Consider the following 24447-nt stretch of genomic DNA (forward strand, 5'->3'; position numbering starts at 1 on the left):
TCAGAGCATGTTGTTTTCAGCCATTTCCTAGGGCAGCTCCAGCCGTTCATCATCTTCGTCATCATCGAGCTACACGGAGGACTGCGTTTTGCTCCCTCTGCTGCTATCTTTTCTACCGTTTCTCTACATGGAATCATCTTTCTGATTTGCCTCAGCCACGGTCCTTGAGACACCACGGCTTGAGGTTTTTGTATTCAGTTTTTCATATTACCGACAGGCACTATGTTTTGTGAGTGTCTGAGTATCGTCTATTTTTGATCGCTCCACTGCAAACCCTATCGTTTCTCTATATGGTATCAAAGCCATGGTGATCTAAAGACCCCAGATCTCTAGTGATCTAAAGATCCGGGGAGCATCACTGCTATGAACATATCAGTTTCCTCTTCATTCCGCTGCGCACTATGGGAGAGATATCCGAGATGAGGCCACTGACCTAGGAACTAACCGACCAGCTGGCTGACCTCCTAGGTCAGGCCTATAAAAGACTCCCTACCCCCTCACCCTCAGTGACAGGACCTGCAGCTGCTCCTCACCTCCTCCATCCTTTGCTGCAGCCTCTCCTGCTCCAGATCTGGCTATTATGCTTGCTCCATCCTCTGCCCCTCTATTCCTCTCCTCCAGATCTAGCCCTGGACCTCCAGCTGCTACTCCAGATCTGCTCCTTTTCTTCATCATGTTGCTATTTCAGATAGCCTGAAGGTTCCTTCCTCAGAGCATGCTGTTTTCAGCCATTTCCTAGGGCAGCTCCAGCCCTTCATCATCTTCGTCATCATCGAGCTACACGGAGGACTGCGTTTCGCTCCCTCTGCTGCTATCTTTTCTACCGTTTCTCTAGGGGGAGGGGGAGGAAAAGGCGGGGGGAGGGGAAAAGGGGAGAGGGGGGAGGGGGAAAGGGAGGGGGAAAGGGGAGGGAGGGGAGGGGAAAGGGGGGGAAAAGGGGAGAGGGGGAGGAATGGGGGGAAAGGGGAAAGGGGGGAAGGGGAAGAGGCGGGGGAGGGGAAGGGAAAGGGGGGTTTGGGGGGGGGGGGGGGGGAAAGGGGAAGTGGGGGGGGGGGGAAGGGGAGATTGGGGAATGGGGAAGGGGGGAAAGGGGGGAGGGAAGTTTGAATTTTAGAGCGGGAAGTTTGATTTCCTTGAGGGAAGTATATTGACTCTCACCTCTCCCTTTTTAATCACACCCTTTGTCTCATCGTGTTCCCCTTCCTAACTCTCTCTCTCTCCCTTGTTTTGCATTGTGGTCCCTCTCCCTCTCCCTCTCTCTCGTGTTGCGTACCCCTTCCCCTTCCCCTCTCCCTCTCCTTTCTCCTCCCTTCTCTCCCTCCGTCTTTCTCCCCCCATCTCTCCCTCCCTTCCTCCCTCCCTCCCTCCCTCTCTCCCCTCCTTCTCGTCTCCTCTCTCCCTCCCTTTCTTCTGTAGTGTGCGATGGCGACACACACATAGAGAGAGAGAGTCGCGCTACCCATGGAATCATCTTTCTGATTTGCCTCAGCCACGGTCCTTGAGACACCACGGCTTGAGGTTCTTGTATTCAGTTTTTCATATTACCGACAGGCACTATGTTTTCTGAGTTCCGTTCTTTAGTTGTGTCTGAGGATCGTCTATTTTTGATCGCTCCACTGCAAACCCTATCGTTTCTCTATAACTCGGGCTGACTCTAATCAAGGCACAAGAGAGGACCTCAGAGGCAAGAAACCCAAGCCAAGTGCTGGCCACATTCCTGACATCATTGGGGGTGAGCATGATGAGAAGAAGATAGAGATGTGCAAAGCATGGGGCAAGCTATAGGATCAACATTGTCTGTACTTCTTTGACTTAGGAGCCAAAGAAAATTGTATAACTCTTGAACTTGCAGCTCAGTTGGGTCTCCGACCAGAGGAGATTGGTCCTCTTTGTGAGGCCAACATGGCTAATCCGGAGCTTAGTACCCCTGTCACTCCTATCATAGGGAAGCTATGGATTCACATTCAGGGATGAGGATTTCTATGTGATGCCTTTACCTGAGTGTGATGTTTTGCTGGGGATGCCTTGGATGTACGGTGTGCATGCTATCATTGATACACATGATAAGAAGCTTACCTTGACTTATAGGGGTAAAACCCAAGTCATAGATGTAAACTTGAAAGCGGAATCAGTCCCAATTGTATCCGCTTCGGCGATTTCTTCTATAATGAAAAAGCATCTTTCAGCGTATTTGATTTTTGTCAAAGAAAAAGAACCAGTTGAGGATGAATCTAATTTCTCCAAGCTGGAAAAACAGCAAACTGAGTTCTTATTTCAGTTTCAAGATTGTTTTCGGAATGAACTCCCGGTGTCACTTGTCATGCTTTTCAGTACAGGCATTCTAGCCTCCCTTGTCTTAAATGGTTCAGTGATGCTATGCTGTGAAGTTATATGCTCTAAATTTTTTTTGTGGGCAATGGCAATGGTTCAAGTTGGCTGTATTTCAGATTTGTGAGATAATAGAGTTAGTTACAGTGCCCTTTGTCGATCAAAGGCTGGTTATAGGATGGCGTAGAGCCTTACACTTATCATCGTACCTGCTATTACAAGGTACAGTCCCGGGTGGTGGTGGGCGGATGGAGCGAGTGGTGTGAGGGAAAGCATGAAGCGCAACCTCGTGTAGTGAGCGGGTGATCAAGACAGCACGATCCTCTAATAGGGGTATGAAGTCAATATAAGCGAGATGTATGAATAGATGGCCCGAGTAAATAGGTGAGTGATCGCGGTCAAAGCGTATGTCATGATAGGTGGAGTAAGAAATCAGTGGGGTGGAAGGTGCTGTGCAACGGGGCGTGGAAATACTAAACAATAAGTAGGTATGATCAGCTCCTGGGGAGAGAGGTGCTATAGTAAAATCAGTGATGCGAGATGTGAAGGCAAGGGATCCCATGATGAAATCAACAACACTAGAGTCTCCCCCATGTGGGGAGCATGTGAGACCACCTGAGGCGGGTCATTTGTCAAGACCATTATAAATAATGAGATCATGCATCCCAAAAGAGCCTGCTCATAAGATGTGACTGGGTCTCGTCTGTTAGCCGAAACCCATAGCATACCTAGCACCCTCAAGGTCAATGTCTGGCACTAGAATGGAATCATCCTTGAAATCGAGGAGTGATACCTGGCGGGTGCCCGTCCTTGCGTTGAAGTCCCCAACTAGGAGGACTTCCTGTGGCTTGAGAAATGGACTGATAAAGGGCTGTAAATGGAGATGTCTCAGTCTCATCTCGGATATCTCTAGCAAAGTGGGAGGTCTTGGGAAGTAGCATGCTGCAACAAGCAGATCCCGGCTGTCCATGTGTCGGATCCGGATCCAAAGAAACCTGGAATGTGCATCCCTCTGCTCTATTGAAATGGTTCCCAAAAGGGTGGATCTGTAAAGAACTGCTACTCCTCCTAACCCTCGTACTCTCCTTGTGTCCCTAGTCTCATCTCTGTAGGCAGACTCCCATGTAAACCCGTTGACTACTGGTAGTGGGCGCTCTGGACTCTAATGTGAAGCTAAGCTTCTACAGAGATTACTGCTTGCACATCACAGAGGAGGGTTTCATCGACCCACCAGGATATACGCAGATCCACCTACCCCTCTCATTGAGGATCTCTATTGGGCAGTTTTGGGTCTCTTCACATAGATTTCGTATTGAGAGCGGTAGAGCAGAGGGCATACCCAGGGAGAGGCGCATATGCACATTATGTGACATGCAGGAGGTTGAGACAGAGGGGCACTTCATCTTCAGGTGCCGTGTTTACTATGAGATTCGAGGGCGTTTCTATGGCCTCTTCAGAGATAGTTTTGGGGTTTTGTCCCGGCTCCTCTCCTACCCAGACCAGAGATGATTGGCAGGCTTCATCCATGAGGTAGTCAGGCACCGCGAGAGGATACTTCGATCACGGAGACAGGAGCAGACTTCTTCCTTAGCAGACCCTTCTTAGAGCTCTATCACGGAGTGCTTCTTGTCAGATCACATGGACACCCACGAGACGAGGCTTCGACATGATCGTGATCCGGAGCTAGTGACCCGATAACTTAGACAGAGGGTTGATGCGTAGATTACACTTGGAGACATCCCCTCTCTGTTTAGAGTTGGAGCCCAACCGATAGGGGTTACTGTGGCCCTTGTTAGACGCAGAGCTAGCCATTAGAGACTTGACTAGCTTTCTGTGCTATGAAGACAGCAACGACAACTTGAGAACATCAAAGGCCAATTGATTATAAATCTATATCTGGCAATTAGACTGAGGGCGAAAATTGATGAACAAATCCTGTTTGGTACGAGGGTTGTCGAACAAGGCTCTCCAAAACTGGCTAGTGAATTTGGAGTCTCTTTTCAACACATTGGCTCTAGGAATGCCACACATGGGGTAACTCCATTTGACAAACAACCTTGTGCGTCGATCGTGCTCTTGCATGGCACCAACATGACAAATTGACTGAATCTGTCCACAATGGCTAGGGACATTGTGTGCCTAGAACCAAGGGCTAGTGATGGGTTGGTGACAAAATCCATATTGATCTGTTGATATGGCTGGTCCATAATCTGAAGGGGTTGGAGTAAACTTGGCAACTTCCTAGTGGGAGCTTCACGTTGTGACACATCTGACAATGAGTAACAAGACTATTTTTCAAGCTTGTCTCAGGTTGCCTAACGCCTTGCTGTCCACAAACTGTGGAATCACGTGTAGCGTGTAACAAGGCTGGTCGAAACTGAGAGAGGATACAAAGCCTTGCTTTGTAGAACAACCGGCCATCATGAATGGCATAGTCGCTAGGCTGATTATCCAACTTGCATTGTACTATTGCTTTTGAAAGTTTGGAGCATTGTGGTATTGACTAATCGAAATGGCTGAAACCTCCCAATTTTCTTGTAGAATAAATATGGTCTCCATCTGATACTTCCAAGTACTATTGTCTCACCTAGAAGATGCCTGCAAATTGAGGTTGCTTGATGTAGACATGTGGAAGTGTACTGAAATTGCCGGTGAAAAATGCTACCTGCTTTGCTAGTGGAGATGGATGCTGTAATGTAGTCCAATCTGTTACAAGGCTTGATATGGCAAAAGGTGCAAAAGGTGCCGCGAATAGCCTAAAAGGCTTTACAAGGCTGAATAGTGTGCACAAAATGCCATAAAAACTGACACGATGCCAAAATCTCTGTATGCCACGAACTCTTTTTCAACACTTTGGTTGACTAATGCTTCATTCAAAGCTATTGACTCACAAGGAGAGGATAAACCGAGTGTGCATAGCTGCAATGGTGGAGCTGATGTTATTTGAACTCTTTGAGTCTGCTAGTTGAACTCCAATTTTGCTGTAGAACTGGGACATCGTGGAAAATGAATGAGATTTCCTCTTCTATTCATCTTTAAGACGATAGAAGTCATTTTTGTGAGGATTGAAGGTGTAATTGGGTCAACCCTTGTTGTTGTCTCCTCTTGGAATTTCTTAAAGTGAGGGTAATGTTCCTTGAGCCTCTCGATGGAGGCGAGGTCTCTCCTCAAAGCCCGCTCTCGCTCTTGAAGGGTCCTCCTCCACCTAAGGGCGTGAGCCTGCAACTCCTCACTGCTTCTCTGAATCGCATCGGCCACCCACGTAGCCCAGCCCTCACACGGTGCCGCCTCTGACTGCTCCCAAATCCTCGCCATGACCTACTAAATCTTCTCATCCTGCAGAAGGTCCTCTGGAATGCAAACCCCCTTCTGGGGGAAACCTTGATGGGGCTGATCCAAGTGAAGTACCATTGGAGAGTGGTCTGACATCATGGTACTTGCCAGAATCCCAATAGATCCGCCTCTGTGTAGTGCCCAGTCCCCAACATAGAAACGGTTTAGTCTCTCTAGCAATCCATCGTGTCTCCTCTGTCTAAATGAGAAGAGAAGGCTGCCAGGTGTCCTGCTGAAATCTGGCTCTCTCCACGGGTCTCTGCTACTGATCATGAAAATGAACTGCTCCCAGGTGCTACGCTCTGCTGCTGGCATCTCAGAGAACAAGGGTCTGCCCTACTTGTCTTTCCCAAACTCCAAGTTGTTGAAGTCACCTCCAACAATCCAAGAGTCTACATTCGGAAGACACTCTGACAACCTCTTCCAAAAGGTTGAGCGGTGCTGTCTACACGCTGGGACATACACGTTCAAGATCCTGATCTTGGACTCTCCCATCTGAACTCCCACGTTCAGGATCCTGATCTTGGACTCTCCCGTCTGAACTCTCACGTTCAGGATCCTGATCTTGGACTCTCTCGTCTGAACTCCCATCCAAACAGCCCGTCCTGGAATGAGCTTGCCCTGATCGTAGACCTTTGGAGCCAAAGTCTGTGAGATTGAGATGCAGACCCCTCCACTCCATCCTACCGCAGGAGACCGCTCCTTTGGACCTCTCTTGGGAGAAGGTGATGGCGTTGTCTGATGTTTGAAGCTGAAAACATGTGCTCTGAATCATAAGGATGTCCACTGCCCGCCCTACCACTGCCCTCTGTAACTCCTGCCGAAGTATCAGGTACTGCGGCTGACTACGAACACGATTGTGAAGCCTGTGTACGTTCCAACTCACTATGGTCTAGCTCATGAGGACGGGGGAGTCGGGAATAAGGCTCTCCTGTGAGTGGGCGCCTGTGTCCCAGAAAGACTGCTTTGTGTGATTTTGCCGGAGGTTTAGAGGACGAGTAATAAGTATTTGTGCGTCGCCGTACTAGTGTGGACACCGGCTCAATACCAATCTTCCGTGCTCACTTCATCATGAATGCTCCACCTTTGCCTGCAGTGGCAATTTGATAACTCCTGTCACCAAACCACACACCAGCTCCTCGCGCGTGAAGCTCAACTGAAAGTTCACCTCCGCACCATGGACGTACCAAAGGTCTAGTCCATGTGGCCCCATCCACTCGTCCATCATGAGTGTAATCTGATTTCCCAAAACAACATCGAATACCTCCGTGGACCATTTCTCCAACCCTGTGGAGGTAAACGAAAATCTCCAAACAAGGTGTGTCGAAGATCCCACTGCACTAATCAAACCCCCCTTTCGGGGCTAAAGGACCATGAGCGTTACCTCCAATGGTAGAGGATAAGAGTCCGGAATCTCCAAATAGTTCCATGGTCCTAACCTCCAGAAGTCCCGCGGTAAGGGACACCCAGCCTGGAGGTTAGGAGCCGCTGACTGGGAAGACGAGCCTCGTTCCTCAAGATCCCTCCCTAAACGGACCTGCTGCTGCAATAAAGAAGCAAAAGGGGACGTCATCGTTCCCTTGCCAACTGGTAGGGGTGTCGAAGCGGAAGAACCTGCTGAAGTGGAGAGGGAGACGGCAAGCGAGGGAGCGGTAGGGACGCGGGGGATAGAGGGAGGGAGGCGAGTGGTGAGGGTGACTATAGGAGGGGGGGTTAAGGGGAAGGAGAGGGCGGGGGGAACCTTGGAGGGGGAGGGGGAAAAGTGAAGAGGAAGAGGGGGAAGGGTCGGGGGGGGGGAGGGAGGGGGAGGAGGAGGGACAAGGACCATAGGGCCCCCTTGCTGACCAGGCTCGCCGGGGCTCTCGATTGGCTCCTTTGCTGTCCCCATCGGGCTAGCATCTACGACTTCTGCCATCGTCGCATTGGAGCTCCTGGGGCTCGCTGCTGCTGCAAGGGTGGATGCGGCGGCTGAACCTCCGAAGTTGGAGGACCGTCTGGATGGGCGGTGGCCCCTGCTGCTGGAGGAGGTGGCTCCTGATGTTCCTCCTACGAGGCCTCTCGGTCAATCTTGTCCCTCTCTCTGCGATTGGCCCTCTGCCTGCGGTGCTTGCGGGCCTGCTTGCTTGGTTTCTTTTTGTTTTTAACTTGGGTCCAATCCCCTTTTGAGGGGGTAACCCAAGGAGTCTGAGACTCCTGCTGCTCCTGCCTAAGAAAACGCTGGGCTCGGGCTTGCCGACTCTGTCTACTGTGCGGAGGGGGAAGGGGAGGCGCATGAGGGAGGCCACAGGGTAATCTCTAGCGAGGTGCCCCACCTGTCTGCACCGAAGACACTAGCCTGGTAACCCAGAAATCCCAACCCTTTGGCGAAGTGTGCCCCCTTCAAGGGTCTCGAGAAGGATCAACTCTGGGAGGGACTCTGGGCTCTCAACTACCAATCTAATCCTGGGGACTCCATCATCTGCTAGAACTGAGGCGGCCGACTGTGGCGGGGACTCGAGCACTGTGCCAAATGCTCGACCAATGGAAGGGAGGATGGCTTGATACTCCTTGGGGAGCCTTGGGAAGTAGAGTGTAACCGGGAAACGTGGCACATGGTGTGTCGTATCCATGTCCTCCATTGTGAACCCATGATACTAAGGAAAGAGGAAAACACGATGTGGGCCAAGGAGGATGGGGCTTTGCACCACAAGTGTCGAGGCAGTGTCGGGGGAGCTCAGCTGGATGAGGAAACGCCTCGTCCATAGACGGTAACCTCCTGGACGTGGTCTCCTTCTAATGCCAAGCTCGCTTGGAGCCACTCTCGCACCTGTCTCCGTGTAGGCGTGAGGCCCACAAGCGCCTTGTCCTGGAGGGATTGAACTGCCTGCTGTACCTGTTGCTTGTCAGCTGGGGAAAGAAGAACCTTAACGGCCGTGGGATTCGAGGGTGCTGCCATAGAGCCCCTCTGGCCATACCAAGGGTCACCACCAAGGTTTTCTTTCGCCTTAACAAGTGCAAATGCTCCCGCTGCAGGGAGGAAGAAGAGAAAGGGGAGAAAAGCGTCAAAGGGGGAGGCGAAGAAGAGGTGGGGTGAGGAGAAAGGCAAGGAGAGCGGAAGGTGGAGAAGGAGGGGGGGGACGAGAAGGCAAGGAGGGAGAAAAGGTGAGAGCAAGAGGTGAAGAGGAGGCGGGAGAAGGAAGCCGACGGGGGGGGAGGAGAGGAGGAGGCAGAGAAGGCGGAGGGGGGAGGTGGTAGGGACGGCGGAAGGAGGCTGGAAGGGACAACGGGGAAGACGTTAGGAACAACGGGGAGGGGAGGAGGAAGGGGAGCGGAGGAAGCGGAGAGGGGAGGCGAGGGAGGCAGCGTGGGGAGACGAGACGGGAGAGGTAGGGAGGGTAGGCGAGGGGAGACGGGGAGGGGGAGCAGAGAGGTAGAGGAGGAGGTCGAAGGAGGAGGCGGCGAGGGGGAGCGATGATGGAGGAGGCGAGAGAGGCTGCAGGAAGGAGGAGATGGCAGGAGGGGGGCAGCGGGAGCAGCCAGGTCAGTCTGAGGCACTTGATCCTTTTTGATTTAAGCACTCTCAGCAAGTAAGCTAGGTGTTGGATACAGGGTGCCCTTCTTTTCCTACACCACATGGATTGGGAGGAGGCTTCAAATGGACTCTTCGATGTGGACCCCTTCGAGGGAGCTGCATTGGGTGGCCCAGAGAGTGCCCCAAGATGTCCGTTCCAAGTTTTGGACGCGGTTATGGTCCAGTTTGCAACCGAGGAAGATATCCTACTTCTTCTGGCTGGCTGCCCACGGAGGCTTGCCCATCGGCCCATGCTTGGAGCAGATGCTGGTGGATGGGCAGTATCATTATTGCTAAGCTAGTTTTCTGGAGACAATCCCCCAGTCTTTGGAGCTGTCGTAGCGCAGCGAGGATCTGGATGGGAGCCCTCAAGATTATGAACCGTATGCAAAGCCTTCAAAGGGACTACACTTAAGGGATGGTGTCTTGGTTGACTGAGGGAGGACACGCGTTCCAGATTGATGAGATCTCCCCAGCTTATCGGATACAATGTCAGAGCATTCAGAGGATAGAGCTCCATGAGGCAGTCCCTCCTGATAGCCTGGCTCCTCCTCCTCCTTCGGAGGACAGCGTATGGGAGGGAAGTAGCCGGTATCACTGTGTGGAACATTTGGGTTGCTCGTTGCAATCTAGTGATGGGTGAGCATCCGGTTCCACCCTCGTCTACCTTGGTCGCCATCTGGCAGGATATCATCTACACCCTCCGCTCCACATGGGAGAGTGGGACCCCAGACTCTAGGGCGACTGTTACGAGGAGTGCTCAATTTTGCAAGGCTTGTCCGGCAAGAGTTTTTTACATTTCACTCCGCAAGGGATTCGTTGGTTGTATAGTCCCCTCACCTGGCTGTTAGCCCTAGTATCAGAGATCCCCTAGGCAATGAGTTGGGTTTGTCTAGAACATGCCGGTTTTTCTTTCAGCCTTTTCCAACAACAAGAAGAATTGGACGCTCAATGACAGCAATGGCTACAAATGGTTTCTAGGACTCTGAGACACGTGCAACGTAAACAAAGAAAATAGTTGCTATTATTGTCATGTGCAAGGGCACAAGAAGCAGCAGGACCCAGTGTCTCAGTGGCTTAGTGACATATTTGAGAGCGCTCGTCTCGAGCTTCAGGACACGGAGGTGCGGCGGGCTGAGTTCTCCTATCATTTCTCTCGGGCCTGATGGGTGCAGCAGGGGGACAGGATGACGAAGTAGTTCTTTCAGACCATTGGGCCTCGATCGGCAAACACGAGTGTCACAAGAAACGTTTCTAGAAACGCGTTTCGAGAAATGTTTCGAGATTTTGAGAGACGTTTTGTCTAGAAACGTGTAAAATTAGTGTATTTTATATAAATAATAAAAATAGTGTATTTTTTATTAAAAAAATTTCAAAAAAACTTTCACGTTTCGCACGTTTCTTAGTAACGTTTCTTTACGTTTTTACTGTCCGAAACGTGTTTTCTGGTGATAGAGGCAGACGCACAGCTACATCATCTCCGGGACTCGCAGGGCATCATGCACACTGACCCGCAGGAGATTTTGGACATGACCACTGGTTTTTACAGCCAGCTCTTTCAGACGGATAGGATGACCCCAGTTGGTCTTGTGGCCCGAGAGCTAGTTTGGGATCACGTTCCGCCAGTAGTCTCGCATGACTTATGCAGTAGACTTGAGGAGCCTTTCACAGATGAGGAGCTCTGGGAAGCCCTCAAGGCTCTCCCGACCCAGGATGGCTTGACTGCGGCCTCTTTGCGGAACTTCTGAGAGATTATCTCCACCCCTTTCTGTCTAGCTTGCCAGGAGATTTTTGACACATGCCTTCTTCCTCAGTCTTTGAGCAAGGGGTGGATTTGTTTGATCCTGAAAGGGGGACATAGGTTAGACATCCGACAGTGGAGGTTGATCACTTTGCTTGATACTGCATACAAGATCCTCGCCAAGGTCTTGAGTTTGCGATTATGGCCCCATCTTACTGACATCATCCATGACACACAGACTGGGTTTGTCTAGGAGCGCAGCATCCTGGACAACATCTTCACGTTCTGGTTTAGGGAGGAGTCACAGCCGTTGGCCGTCCTTCTCTTGGACTTTGAGAAGGCCTACGACTTTGGGTTTCTCAGACAAATGGGTCAGACGAGTTTCAACGCTATATGCAGGGAGCTCTAGCGAGATGCTTATCTGAGGACACACAGGCGATTGGGGGCACGGATGAACTGGAGGAAATCTATAGGTTTCTTCACAGGCTTTGAGGAGACATAGGAGATCCGTGAGTGGGGGAGTGACTTTAGCTTCAGATGGATACCGAGGGGCCAGACAACGAGATACCTCAGATGTCAGGTGGGTATTGACATTACAGCAGAGCATCAGATTGCCTTGGTCCTTGAGAGTGTTCGGTGCAAGCTTCTCTATTGGAGCTCGGCCAAACTCTCCCTAGCAGGTCGCGCCTTAGTAGTAAACCAGGTCGTCCTTGCCACGGCCTGGTATATTGCCTCTTGCTGGTGCTTTCACAGAGGATGCATTGGGCAGCTCCAATGGTTGGTATGGAACTTCCTTTGGGCAGGTTCAGATGGCATGAAGAACACTAGGGCCCGAGTAGCTTGGCAGACAGTGATCATGTCGCAGGCATTAGGAAGCTTGGGTGTCATTGATGCGGAAATGCAGAGCAGGGCCCTTCTGGGCAAGTTGGTGGTTCGTGGCCTCACCCCAAGTGCAGAGTCTTGGAAGCTCCTCTTACAGCGAGGGCTTCCGAGGAACACCCCACGCACTGGGGGACATGGGCAGCCTTCACATCGATGGATCTTCTCAGAGTCCCTTCTTACGGGGAAGGGCTCCCTCCTGATGAGGAGTCTTCACAGGGTATTTCTAGAGACTTGCAAGGGGTCTCATCCGAGCTCCGCCTAGATGCAGAGAGGAGTTTGAGCGCCAGTCCCTTATGTGGCACCCAGAGATGAGAGATCAGGAGGGCTGTATGCTCGGACAACGGACTCACATTGGTTGGGCACAGTGGGACAATGGTCCAGCAGGGTCCTTTGGCCGCTGGAGCAGACTACCTATGGAGGCAGAGGCGAGGCTTGATGTCATAGCGCATCTGTGAGGGGCAGGGTAGTGGACGGGCAAGATTGACTAAGCCATTCTGGAGTCGTGGTGGGAAGGACTTCACGTTTGGAGAGACAGCAGATGGTTGGGGCAGTTTTCCCGTACTGGTGTTCCCTTGAGGATGTTGATGCAACGTGGCAGCACGCACCGCGGCTTCTTCCATGTAGGACGTGGAGGCCTTCTTTAGCCACTCATTGAGAGGGACCCTGAGATGGATGGGAGTCTTGATGGGATACACTAGAGTGGTAGGATGTTTGGTGGAAGGAGTGGCACATTGACCCTCCTAGTATCTCAGAGTAGGACGCCTCTAGATGGCGCCTTTGGCCGTGGGAGGGTAGACCCTTGAGGGAGGTCCAGTGGAACCCGGGAGAGTGGTTCTAGCCCTCCAGGGGCGGCCTAGCTGAGCAGGTGGATGAGGTGCCCTTCTTTTCCTACACCACCCGGATTGGCAAGAGGCTTCAGATGGATTCGTCGAGGTGGACCCCCTCGAGGGAGAGACATTGGGTGACTCAGAGAGTGCACCGGGAGGTGCGCTCCAGGTTCTGGACGCGGTTGTGGTCCAGCTTGCGGCCATGGAAGATCTCATACTTCTTCTGGCTGGCTGCCCATGGAGGCTTGCCCATCGGACCGTGGTTGGAGCAGATGCGAGTGGAGGGGCAGTGCCATTGCTCCTCTGAGGGTGTCCTGGAGACTATCCCCCATTGCCGATGGAGCTGCTGTAGTGCAGCAAGGATCTTGAGAGCCCTCAGGATCATGACACGTTTGCAGAGTCTTCATAGAGACTACACTTGGGGCATGGTAGCCTGGTTGACAGAGGGAGGACACGCGTTTCAGATTGATGAGATCTCCCTAACCTACCGGATACATGGTCAGAGCATTCAGAGGATTGCACTTCATGAGGTAGTCCCTCCTGGCAGCCTAGCTCCTCCTCCTCCTAGGGAGGACAATGTCAGCATCACGGTTTGGAACATTAGGGTGGCCTGTTGCAGTCTTGTGATGGGTGAGCACCCGGTTCCACCCTCGGCTACCCTAGTTGCCATTTGACAGGATATCATTTACACTCTATGGTCCACTTGGGAGCGTGGGACTCCAGGCTCCAGGGCGACTATCGAAAGGCGTGCTCGCTTTTGCAAGGCTTGGCCTGCAGGTGTTTTCTACATCTTCACTCAGCGAGGGATTCGCTGGCTGTATAGTCTCCCCACTTGGTTGTTAGCTCCAGTTCCAGAGATCCCCTAGGTAGTGAGCTGGGTTTCTCTGGAACATGCCTATTCTTCTTTCAGCCTTTTTGTTTTTTCCATACTCAGCACCTTTGGGGCTGTTGTCTTGTATGAAATCTTTCAAGCATTAATAGATGGTTCCTTTCTTTGAAAAAAAAGAAGAAGAAGGGCACCTCATCCACCTGCTCTACAACGCTGTCCCTGGAGGGCTAGAACCACTCTCTCGGATCCCATTGGACCTCCCTCAAAGGCCTACCCTCCAAAGCTAGAGGCGCCATCTAGGGTATCTTGCTCTGAGATACTGGGAGGGTCAATGTGCCACTCCTTCCCCAAACGTCCCACTACTTTGATCATCTGCCAGTGGATCCCATCTAGATTCCCATCCATCTCCGGGTCTCTCTTAGTGAGTGCCTAGAGTAGGACTTGAGGTCCTACACGGAAAAAATCGGGTTGCGTGCTGCCTCGTTGCATCATCATCCTCAAGGAGACACCATTCCGAGAAAACTAGCCCAATGCTGTCCATACACACGCAAAGTCCCTCCCACTAGGACTCAGGGATGGCTAGGTCAATCTCTCTCATCCGTTGCCTTGTCCCTCGTAGATGCGCTATGGCACCTCGCCTCGCCTCTGCCTCCATGGGTAATTTGCCCCATCTACCAAAGGACCCGTCCAGTCTATTGTCCCATTGTGCCCAATCAATGTGAGTCCGCTGTCTGATCATACGCCCCTCATGATCTTGGGTCTCTGCGTGCCAAACAACGGGCTGACGCTCAAACTCCTCTCTGCATGTGGGTTTAGTACGAATGAAGCTCCTTGCTAATCTCTGCGAGACCCTATGGAGGCTCCTCATCAAGGGGAAACCCTTCCTCGTAAGGGGGCCTCTGAGAAGATCCATTTGTGTGAAAGCTACCACTGCCCCCCAGTGCATGGGGTGTTCTTGAGAAGCCTTCGCTGTAAGAGGAGCTTCCAAGGCTCTGTACCTGGGGTGGGGCCGCGAACAACTAACTTGCCCAAGAGGGCTCTGCTCTGCATCTCTGGATCAATGATACCCAAGCCTCCCAGTGCCTGCGGCATGATCACCGTCTGCCAAGCGACCCAGGCTCTAGTATTCCTCGTGCTGTCCGAACTTGCCCAAAGGAACGTTCCGAACCAATCGTTAGAGCTGCCTAATGTACCCTCTGTGAAAACACCAACATGATGCGATATACTAGGGCGTGGCAAGGACTTGGTTTGCCACTAAGGCACGACCTGCTAGGGAGAGTTTGGCTGAGCTCTAGTAGAGAAGCTTGCGCCGAACAGGACAACTCCACCCTATCGTAGGCCTTCTCAAAATCCAAGAGGACGGCCAATGGTTGTGACTTCTTCCTGGACCAATCCACTGTCTCCTAGAACCTGAAGATGTTGTCCAGGATGTTGCGCTCATGGACGAACCCGATCTGTGTGTCATGAATGATGTCAGTAAGGTGGGGCCGTAACCGCAAACTCAAGACCTTGGTGAGGATCTTGTATGCAGTATCAAGCAAGGTGATCGGTCTCCATGGTCGGATGTTTGACCTATCTCCCCCTTTCGGGATCAAACAAATCCACCGTGCGAGGGCTGGGCTTCGTGGGTGGCTGATGCAATCCAGAGGAGCAGTGAGGAGTTGCAGGCTCCTGCCCTTAGGCAGAGGAGGACTCTTCACGAGCTCGAGCGGGTACTGAGGAGAGACCTCGCCTCTAGAGATTAGTCGTGCTGAGTTCTCCTATCACTCTTCCCAAGCCCGGTGGTTACAGCAGGGGGACAGGATGACGAAGCAGTTTTTTCAGGCCACTTGGCCCCGATCGGCAGGCATGCAGCTGCAGCGTCTCCGAGATCCGCAGGGCATCATGCACTCTGACCCGCAAGACATTTTAGACCTGACCACAGGTTTTAACAGCCAGCTATTTCAGACAGAGAGGATGACTCCAGCTGGTCTTGTGGCTTGGGAGGTAGTTTGGAATCACGTCTGGAGGAGCCTTTCACGGATGAGGAGCTTTGGGAAGCCCTCAAGGCTCTCCCGAGCCAGAAGTGTCCTGGCGAGGATGGCTTGACTCCGGCCTTCTTCCGGAACTTCTGGGAGATCATCTCGACCCCTTTTCGACTAGCTTGCCGAGAGATTTTTGACACAGGCTCCCTCCCTCAGTCCCTGAGTAGGGGGTGCCGTCTCTGACTGCTGCCAAATCCCTGCCATGACCTGCTGAATCTCCTCGTCCTGCAGGAGGTCCTCTAGAATGCCACTGCTAAAGTTACGTTCCAAAGCATGCAAGCGCAGAAAGCAAATACACGTCACACATGCAACTTTTCAGAAAGCAAGCATAAGCCTTTGGAGGTCCACAATCCATCCTGAGCATCCAGGCACCAGGGCAAAGCTGCCCTACAGCCAATTTTTCAGAATTCGCAGCCGCCTCTCTCTTCCAGCCTGCAAATTGCAGCCCTGGAACAGTGTAATGACTGCTCCAGGCTGCACTAGTGATTCAAGGGCAGGCTGTTTCGCCTGATTTTGGAGGCTTAGCCTTGGAACAGCAGTGTGCCTGTTCCAGGTTGCTGTGCGACGTGATTAGAGCAAAAAATGACCCTTTTAGGCGTCGTTCCAGTCCAAAACTTGTAGCGAACTGTTTCAAACAAATCCGCCTGCCTTCAAACAAATCGGTTTCTCCGCAAACCCTCTCGATTTGCTGCAAATTTCACTCGCTGCTCTTCTCTCAACCTTCCTCTGCATTTGCAAAGTGTTCTAACTTGCAAACAGAGGCAGGAAAAGCAAAAATCACAAAACAGCCCATACACAAACGAAATTCACTAGACAGCTGGTTTTCTCTTTTGCTGCCCAGAACTCCAGGTGATTCAAGCACCATGAATTCTCTAATCCATCCTCAACACACAATCAAACACAAGCAATCACAATAGGCAAAAATAACCTTCAAAGCTCTAGAATCAAGAAGGTAGAGCTCGCTCTGATACCAAATGAAACAAGGATCCAGGATCTCCTCTATCTCCCTTCTAATCTGCAAACATAAACCAACTACAGAATACAAACACAGGGTCACATGTGCTATCGGCTAGTGCGTCACCACCGAACTGTAGATCCCTTAGCCTAAGACTCCCTGGAGTGTGCCGAAGGTGCTAACTATCCCACGGTTAGGACATGTGACCATAGGTTAACCTGACCTCCATAACACTAGCCTAGTTATGTCCATGTGTGGACATAACAACAACCCACTATTGAAAGCTGCACTAACGTCAATCCTGAGCCCAATGTTCACTCACTAATTGTGTACTATTTGACTTAGGACGCTTAGTTCACTTAAGACCTAGGACTAGTAGCAACAATCTAGCTGTCCTAACTACACACTACTAGGCCTTAGGGTCACTTTCACCCACTAACTAGTAACCATTAGCTAACCCTTTAATTTTCCCCTCCCCCTTTTCCCCTCCCCCTTTTCCCCTCTTAAACATCATACTATTATTGATTTAACGCTCATCTTATTAGCTTGGTTATTCTTACTGTAATAAACAATAAACACCTTCGGTTTCTAAATTTGGAGTACATAACGTCTTGCTTTTTGTGTTTATGTTTCTTGTACGAAAATGGTTAGATTAAGGAAATAGAAAAGGGCCTTTGGGGTCGAGTCTTTAAAAGAGTAGTCATATTTCTAGAATATCATGATCAAGACGTAGGAGAATTAAGCCTTTTTTATACATATATACTTTAAATCTTGAGGACATTCTAACTCAAACTATTTGTGTGTGTGTGTGTTGATGAATTTGGGCAGTTCTTGCATGATTTCTAGATGTAAAATTTTCAAAAAGATAAACAATGTCAAGTAACTTTGGCTTCATCCAAACCATTATCTGTTTGATGTGAGAGTAGTTGACTTCCTATGTTCTTTAGTCAATTACGTCATTGATACAAAGCTGACTCTGTGACTTGCCATGCAGGAAGTCCTTCGGATCAAAGCAGAGCACCCTGATGATAGAAAATCGATATCAAATGATCGTGTAAAGGGCAGACTAAAAGTCACACGAGCATTTGGTGCTGGTTTCTTGAAGATGGTAAAATCACAGTTTGACATGAGATTCTTTTTCGCTTATTAGTTAATGTCTAATAGAAACCTCATTTGTTTGTGGTTTGCCAATTGTGTATGTAAAATACAACAAAAACTGGGATCATTTGATTATAAATAAGACTACTAAGCAGCTTGAGTTTGAAAGTTAATGATGAGATGGTCAAGATGGTCATCGTATGTTCTGCATTTATATACTTGTGATAAATTCAATTCTAGAGCATTCTGACAATGCCGTTTTCCAGTTTCTTTTCTTTGACAATTGTCTCTAAGGATTATTGTGATGTGGCATGCTTGTACTTTGTGTGTGTGTGTGTGTGTGTGTAGTAGCTCCCTCGCTTTGGAGCAGCTATGAATGTACATTCTTCTTAATGAGAGTTTCTTTCAAAAAAAGAAAGTGTGTGTGTGTGTACTGATTCAGATGCAATTATGGTGTTTGTATACTTGCTTCATATTGCACCATATATCCTATTGTGTCTCTCGTGACACAATTAGACTTTATTTCCTTCCCCTCCCTCTCCCCCTCCCCCTTTTGAGACTCCCAAAAGAGATTAAGAAAGAAACTTGTGTGTGTGTGCGCGCACGTGTGCGAGAGAGAGAGAGAGAGAGAGAGAGAGAGAGAGAGAGAAAGAAAGATGTATTAACGTCTCTGAGAGGCGTCGCGGGCCTATGAGACAAATGCAAAGCCAAAAGGTAACTCATACAAGCCACTAAGGGCTGAAGGAAAGGGCTCACTAAGGTCCTTGTTGAAAGCTAGCCAGTGAACAAAGTAGTAGAAGTAGCAAAGTACCAGGAGAGTGCTAGGTGCTCAGAGCTAACACTCCTAATACATGCCCAAGTTCCATATATCCAGGTAACCTAGTGGCTCTCTGATGAGATGTGAGAAGCTCTCGTATCTTTGTTTGTCAAGCTGTCTCTGGGTGCGGTGGAGGGCGTGGTCTCCTCGATCTCTGTATCCGAAGGGCTACATCAAGGGTGACTCCTCATCTCTGGCGGTCACCTCTGAGGAGGGCTGAGATGGATCGACCTCGATCATGCGTGGCCCTCTCCGTGTCGCATGTGGAGCACGTGTCTCTCGTCTGGTAGCATCGTGTTGGAGACTCCCACTGCTAGTCCATGATGCTCACATCTCATCAAGCTCCTTAGCCTCGCCGGCAACCGACTCAGATGCATAGAAATCTGTAACAAGTGTCTGTGCTCAGTCGATCTCTGTGACTTGTGGCCTCAATCTCTGCTGCTCTCTGGTTTGTCGCATCAGTATATTTCTGTGTCGTCGCATCTCAATCAGATAAAGCCCAATTGGAAAAATGGATCAACCGTGTAAGTGGACCAAAGCCATGCCTCCCGTGGAAGAGACAGTGATATCGTCCTCGGATCTCATGATAGACTGGGCTGACACATAGAAACTGCTCCTTTGTCTTGATCTCCTCCATCTCGCATGGTGTGCTAGTCCACTGCTCTCTGAGTATGCCTGCAACTCCCCTGCCTCAATCATCAATTGCTGTGATGAGACTCGCAACTGAGCGATGGCGATGCTGAATGCATGTGAGACTCTCTTGTCCTCGAGATACTGAGGTCTGATGACAAGACCGTGCTCCGAGACCCTCAGGAAGTGGTCATGGTAGAACTGGATCTTGGCGGGGAACTCCTCTCCTCCCCAAGCCGTAGATGTATGGAGCTGGAGGACGTCCAACCGTATGATACAGTTGATCTTATCTCGTGGGATCATCTCGGGTGGTGCATCCAAGCTCTACTAAAAGGGGGGAAGTCTGTTCATTTGAATGCCGTGACTAACAAACCAAGTGGATACCTGTGCATACCATGCTATATCAACACCAATCTCTGCTAGTCGCCTGGAGACTCCAATGCTAACCTCAGTAATCTCCACTGGGGTAAGGTCCAGACTCTATGGAGGAACGTCACTGTCACTGTTTGAATAATCTGATGGGGGACTGAGGGCTTATGTTACCACAATGTAAATATCCTAAGTCAAAGTACAGTTGACCATTTATTTGATCATAATTAAAGAGTTTTATATGTGTTAATTATGGTCAAAGAGTTCTTTTAATGGTCAAAGGATTGACTACGGTCAAAGATACTTGACTCTAGTCAAGTAAACCTGACTTCGGTCGGGGAGACTTGGTTTATTACCAAGGGGGTTAACTACGGTTAACCAGAGAACCACAGAGCTGACTACGGTCAGAGAGTGTTGACTTCGGTCAACGAGACTTGGCATGCGCCAAGAGGGTTAACCACGGTTAACCAAGATGTGCCAACTTCGGTTCGAGAGACTTGGCTATAATTAAGGCGCCTCGATCCTTGGTCAAAGCTCCTTAATTATGATCAAGAGTGTTGACTCCGGTCAACGAGAGAATAAATATATATTTTTATATTTGTTATGTGTACACACGTGTTCAGTGGGGACGCCCACCATGACTAGAATTAGTCCACAGTGTGTTATTTGCATGCAAAGCGCTAACAATTAATGGATGCCACTGTGGTACGCTTTAATTAATTGTTGCAAGTACTAGCAAGAGTTATTTTTCCTAAGCGCTATGGGAGCCTAACAAGCATCTAGGAGGCGGTTCGTGTGACCAAGTGCTTTGAAGACTCCAGAGTGGCCCTTAGTGGCATGTAATAGGACTTAGTCTAGATTTTAGACAAGTGGCATGTTGCCAATTTGAAATGAGCTTGAAGCTCATAACAGCTCTCTCTCTCTCTCTCTCTCTCTCTCTCTCTCTCTACACACTGCTAGGGCCCAAGACAACATGTCGGGCTGGAACCCCCGAAGGTATTTTATTTCTTGAAGAGAGAATCTGTTACAAGAGTTCAGCGTAGAGCTGTCTCATACATAAAATCCCAACGTGAATCAATCATTACAAGAGTATTTCTGCAGATAATTACGAGCGTGAACATCCACGAGAGAGAGCTAGCGATTTCATTGGTATCAGAGCCAAGGCTCATAGCCTTCTCAGGCTGTGACGATCCAGCAAGAGAGTAAAGATTCGACGTTGATTCCGAAGAAAGGATGGCGTTGGCCCAAGAGGTGGTAGTTGGAAGGTTTGGGGCTTCAAGTATGAAGGTACAGAAATGCTTTCTTCGAAGCCTATGAGTGCACGAAAGCCCCTAAGTCCAGATTGATTTTGCGTAAAGGAATTGCCTTACGCACGAGTGTACATCTGACGGAATAGAAAGGATGCCTGACAGCGCACATCTGACGGTGCACATCTGATGGCAAAAGAAACGACGAAGAAGATCTTGACGGGATGCTTGACAGCGCACATCTGACGGAATAGAAAGGGGCTTGCAGGAGTGAAGGCTGCTCATGGGCGATGAACAGAGCGATAGATTTATTGCGTCAAAAAGTATTTCTGGGTGGCGTTCTTTCGTCAAAGTGTTCCGTTGGGCGGACCTCATCGCAATCATGAGTCATAGCCACAACTACACATGGTTTGAGCCGCCATCGCCATCGCTACAGAGCCTGGCTTGCCATCGCCCGTCAAGGAGACCAAGCGTTGCTTGAGCTTCCAGAAGGCTGCAGAGATTATGACGTGGCAGATCTGACGTGGCGCTGACATGGCAGGAAAGGTAGCCCGCTGATGTGGCACACGTGTGTGACTTGACGCATGGCAGTGACGTGTCATGCTGACGTGTCAAGTTGACACGTGGCAGGTGATGGGGCAGTGAGGACACCAGCTGATGTGGCAGTACATGTGGCAGCCAGCTCAGATGCTGACATGGCACTGTCATGTGGCAGACAAGTGGCTAACCTGTGGTTAGTGTAACTCTGGTTAGTTAACCTCGGTCAGAGGTCCAGTTAATCTGGCCTAACCAGACCAGTTTGGTTGGTGTAACCAGTCCAGTTAGTCTAGTTGCAGACTAACCAGACCAGAACCAGTCAGTCTGGTTAGAGTAACCAGCCAGTTACTCCATCTGGTTACTGTTCCACCCAAAAAGAAAAAAAAAGAAAAAAAAAAGAGACAGTTGCAGAGACTGTTTCTGCTAGCAGATTTTACCTGCCTGTCAGACTTTTACTGTCAGAAAAGCAGCAGAAAAGCAGAGAAATCAGAGATTTGCAGAAAAAGAGTATGCATGCCTTTGAGCAGTGAAAAGAGGGAAAAACAGATGCTTTTTGAAGCCATTTGCAGTAGCCAGAAAAGAGGCACACAGCTTTAAGTTTATGCCTTGAGCTGACAGCCAGTACTGGCATAGATTGTGAATGCAAGACACCTCTTGTTGAGGTAAATTTTCTCTTTGAAAAGCGAAGGCAGCGTGCATCAGTTGCATACACAGTGTGTGTGTGAGAAATTTGCAGATCTCAGACGAGTTGTAAGAAAATGGCTCAATCGCCTATCCAGTGGGATTCACAAGATAGGGATGTACATCCAAGATAGAGAAGTGTGCAACAAACTCGGCAAGAATTTGAGCAGATGGTACGCACTCGTATACAAGAGATGGAAAATCTCAGAAAGGATCCAGCAAATGCAAGAGGGGCAATCCACCAGTCACTATTCCCTGAAAGATGGGTATCTAATGAAAGATGATTGCCTATGCATCACCCATGAGATGATTGCCTATGCATCACCCTATCCAGTGGGATTCACAAGATAGGGATGTACATCCAAGATAGAGAAGTGTGCAACAAACTCAGCAAGAATTTGAGCAGATGGTACGCACTCGTATACAAGAGATGGAAAATCTCAGAAAGGATCCAGCAAATGCAAGAGGGGCAATCCACCAGTCACTATTCCCTGAAAGATGGGTATCTAATGAAAGATGATTGCCTATGCATCACCCATGAGATGAGGAAAAAGATTTTGGAGGAATGCCATGCACCTCCCTATGCTGGACACAGAGGAATTACAGCAACAACTCTAGCACTAGAGAGGTATTTCTTTTGGCCAGGGATGCGGAAAGATATACATCAGTTTGCTACTGAATGCCTTACGTGTCAGAAAGTGAAGTATGATAGACGGAAGGCACCTGGCCTACTTATGCCTCTACCCGTGCCTCAGGCACCATGGGAAAGTATTACAATGGACTTTATTTTTGATTTGCCAAGATCAAAGTTAGGGAAATGATGGGATTTGGTCTATCATTGATAGATTCAGCAAGCAAGCTCATTTCATTCCGGTTCGCAAAACCATAAAGGCAGATCATATGGCTAAGCTTTTCATGGCATAGATCTTTAAGCACCATGGTATGCCTAAGTCCATTGTCAGTGATCGAGATCCCAGAATGACCAGTCTATTCTGGAGAGCTTTATTTGATAACATGGGGACGAATTTGAATTTTTCTTCTTCTTTCCATCCTCAGACAGATGGTCAAAGTGAGGTGGCAAATTCTACAGCATTGGATATGCTGAAATGCTACGTGGGTGACCAAGGTTCAGACTGGGAAAAGTACCTACCATTGGTAGAGTTTGCTTACAATAATACAGTACACAACTCTATAGGGAAAGCCCCCTTTGAGGTCATTTATGGGAAGGTGATTTTGCCACCTATCTTGAGGACCAAGGATGAAATATTTGCAGCTGATCAGTTTGTGAGAGACCTCCAGACAGCTTACAGCCAAGTCCGGACAGCAATCGAAAGGTCTCAAGAGAAACATAAAAGATAAGCATAGGAGACAGTTAGATCTCAAGGAAAGGGATTGGGTACTTTTGAAGTTTGAAAAAGCTAGGCTCCGCAAGTTTAAAGGCAAACTGAAAGTGTATGCAAAGTTATCTCCCAGATACTATGGCCCTTTCAAGGTTACAGAAAGAATAAATGAGGTTGCATACAGGTTAGCATTGCCAGAGCATTGAAGGATTCGCAATGCATTCCATGTGAGTCTTTTAAAGAAATTCCAGGGGCCAGAGCCTACAGGACCAGTATCAGAGGATCCACCAGAAGTGGATGAGGTGGAGGAGGTCCTTCAGCCAGAGTAGATTGTGTACCATACTGTACGCAAAGGCCCTCAGGGCAAGGAGTTTTACAGGTATCTTGTAAAATTCAAGAATTATACGGCATTAGATGCCAAGTGGATGGACGAAGACATGTTATCTGATCATCCACAACTTTTGGATGTTTACAAGAAAGCTTTTCAGTTGAGGTCAACTGAATAGAAGCCGAGGGGATGTTACCACAATGTAAATATCCTAAGTCAAAGTACAGTTGACCATTTATTTGATCATAATTAAAGAGTTTTATATGTGTTAATTATGGCCAAAGAGTTTTTTTAATGGTCAAAGGATTGACTACGGTCAAAGATACTTGACTCTAGTCAAGTAAACCTGACTTCGGTCGGGGAGACTTGGTTTATTACCAAGAGGGTTAACTACGGTTAACCAGAGAACCACAGAGTTGACTACGGTCATAGAGTGTTGACTTCGGTCAACGAGACTTGGCATGCGCCAAGAGGATTAACCACGGTTAACCAAGATGTGCCAACTTCGGTTGGAGAGACTTGGCTATAATTAAGGCGCCTCGATCCTTGGTCAAAGCTCCTTAATTATGATCAAGAGTGTTGACTCCGGTCAACTAGAGAATAAATATATATTTTTATATTTGTTATGTGTACACATGTGTTCAATGGGGATGCCCACCGTCACTAGAATTAGTCCACAGTGTGTTATTTGCATGCAAAGCGCTAACAATTAATGGGTGCCATGGTGGTACGCTTTAATTAATTGTTGCAGGTACTAGGAAGAGTTATTTTTCCTAAGCGCTATGGGAGCCTAAGAAGCATTTAGGAGGCGGTTCGTGTGACCAAGTGCTTTGAAGACTCCAGAGTGGCCCTTAGTGGCATGTAACAGGACTTAGTCTAGATTTCAGACAAGTGGCATGTTGCCAATTTGAAATGAGCTTGAAGCTCTTGT

At 49.2% G+C, this 24447-nt stretch overlaps 1 protein-coding gene across 2 annotated transcripts in view; it reads left to right on the top strand.

Moving 5' to 3' along the window:
- The window catches only part of LOC147901566 (putative protein phosphatase 2C 4), a 78239-nt gene that overhangs the window by 15025 nt on the left and 38767 nt on the right, over positions 1-24447 (top strand). For both annotated transcript variants that reach the window (XM_087374330.1, XM_087374331.1), the window contains exon 2: positions 17464-17577. In XM_087374330.1, coding sequence (XP_087230456.1) covers positions 17464-17577 — 114 coding nt within the window. The remainder of the gene's footprint in view (positions 1-17463; positions 17578-24447) is intronic.

This window comes from Dipteris shenzhenensis, chromosome 5 (assembly GCF_047967505.1).
Source record: "Dipteris shenzhenensis isolate YYH24624 ecotype China chromosome 5, Dip_SZ_1.0, whole genome shotgun sequence".
NCBI classification, from domain to species: Eukaryota; Viridiplantae; Streptophyta; class Polypodiopsida; order Gleicheniales; family Dipteridaceae; genus Dipteris; species Dipteris shenzhenensis.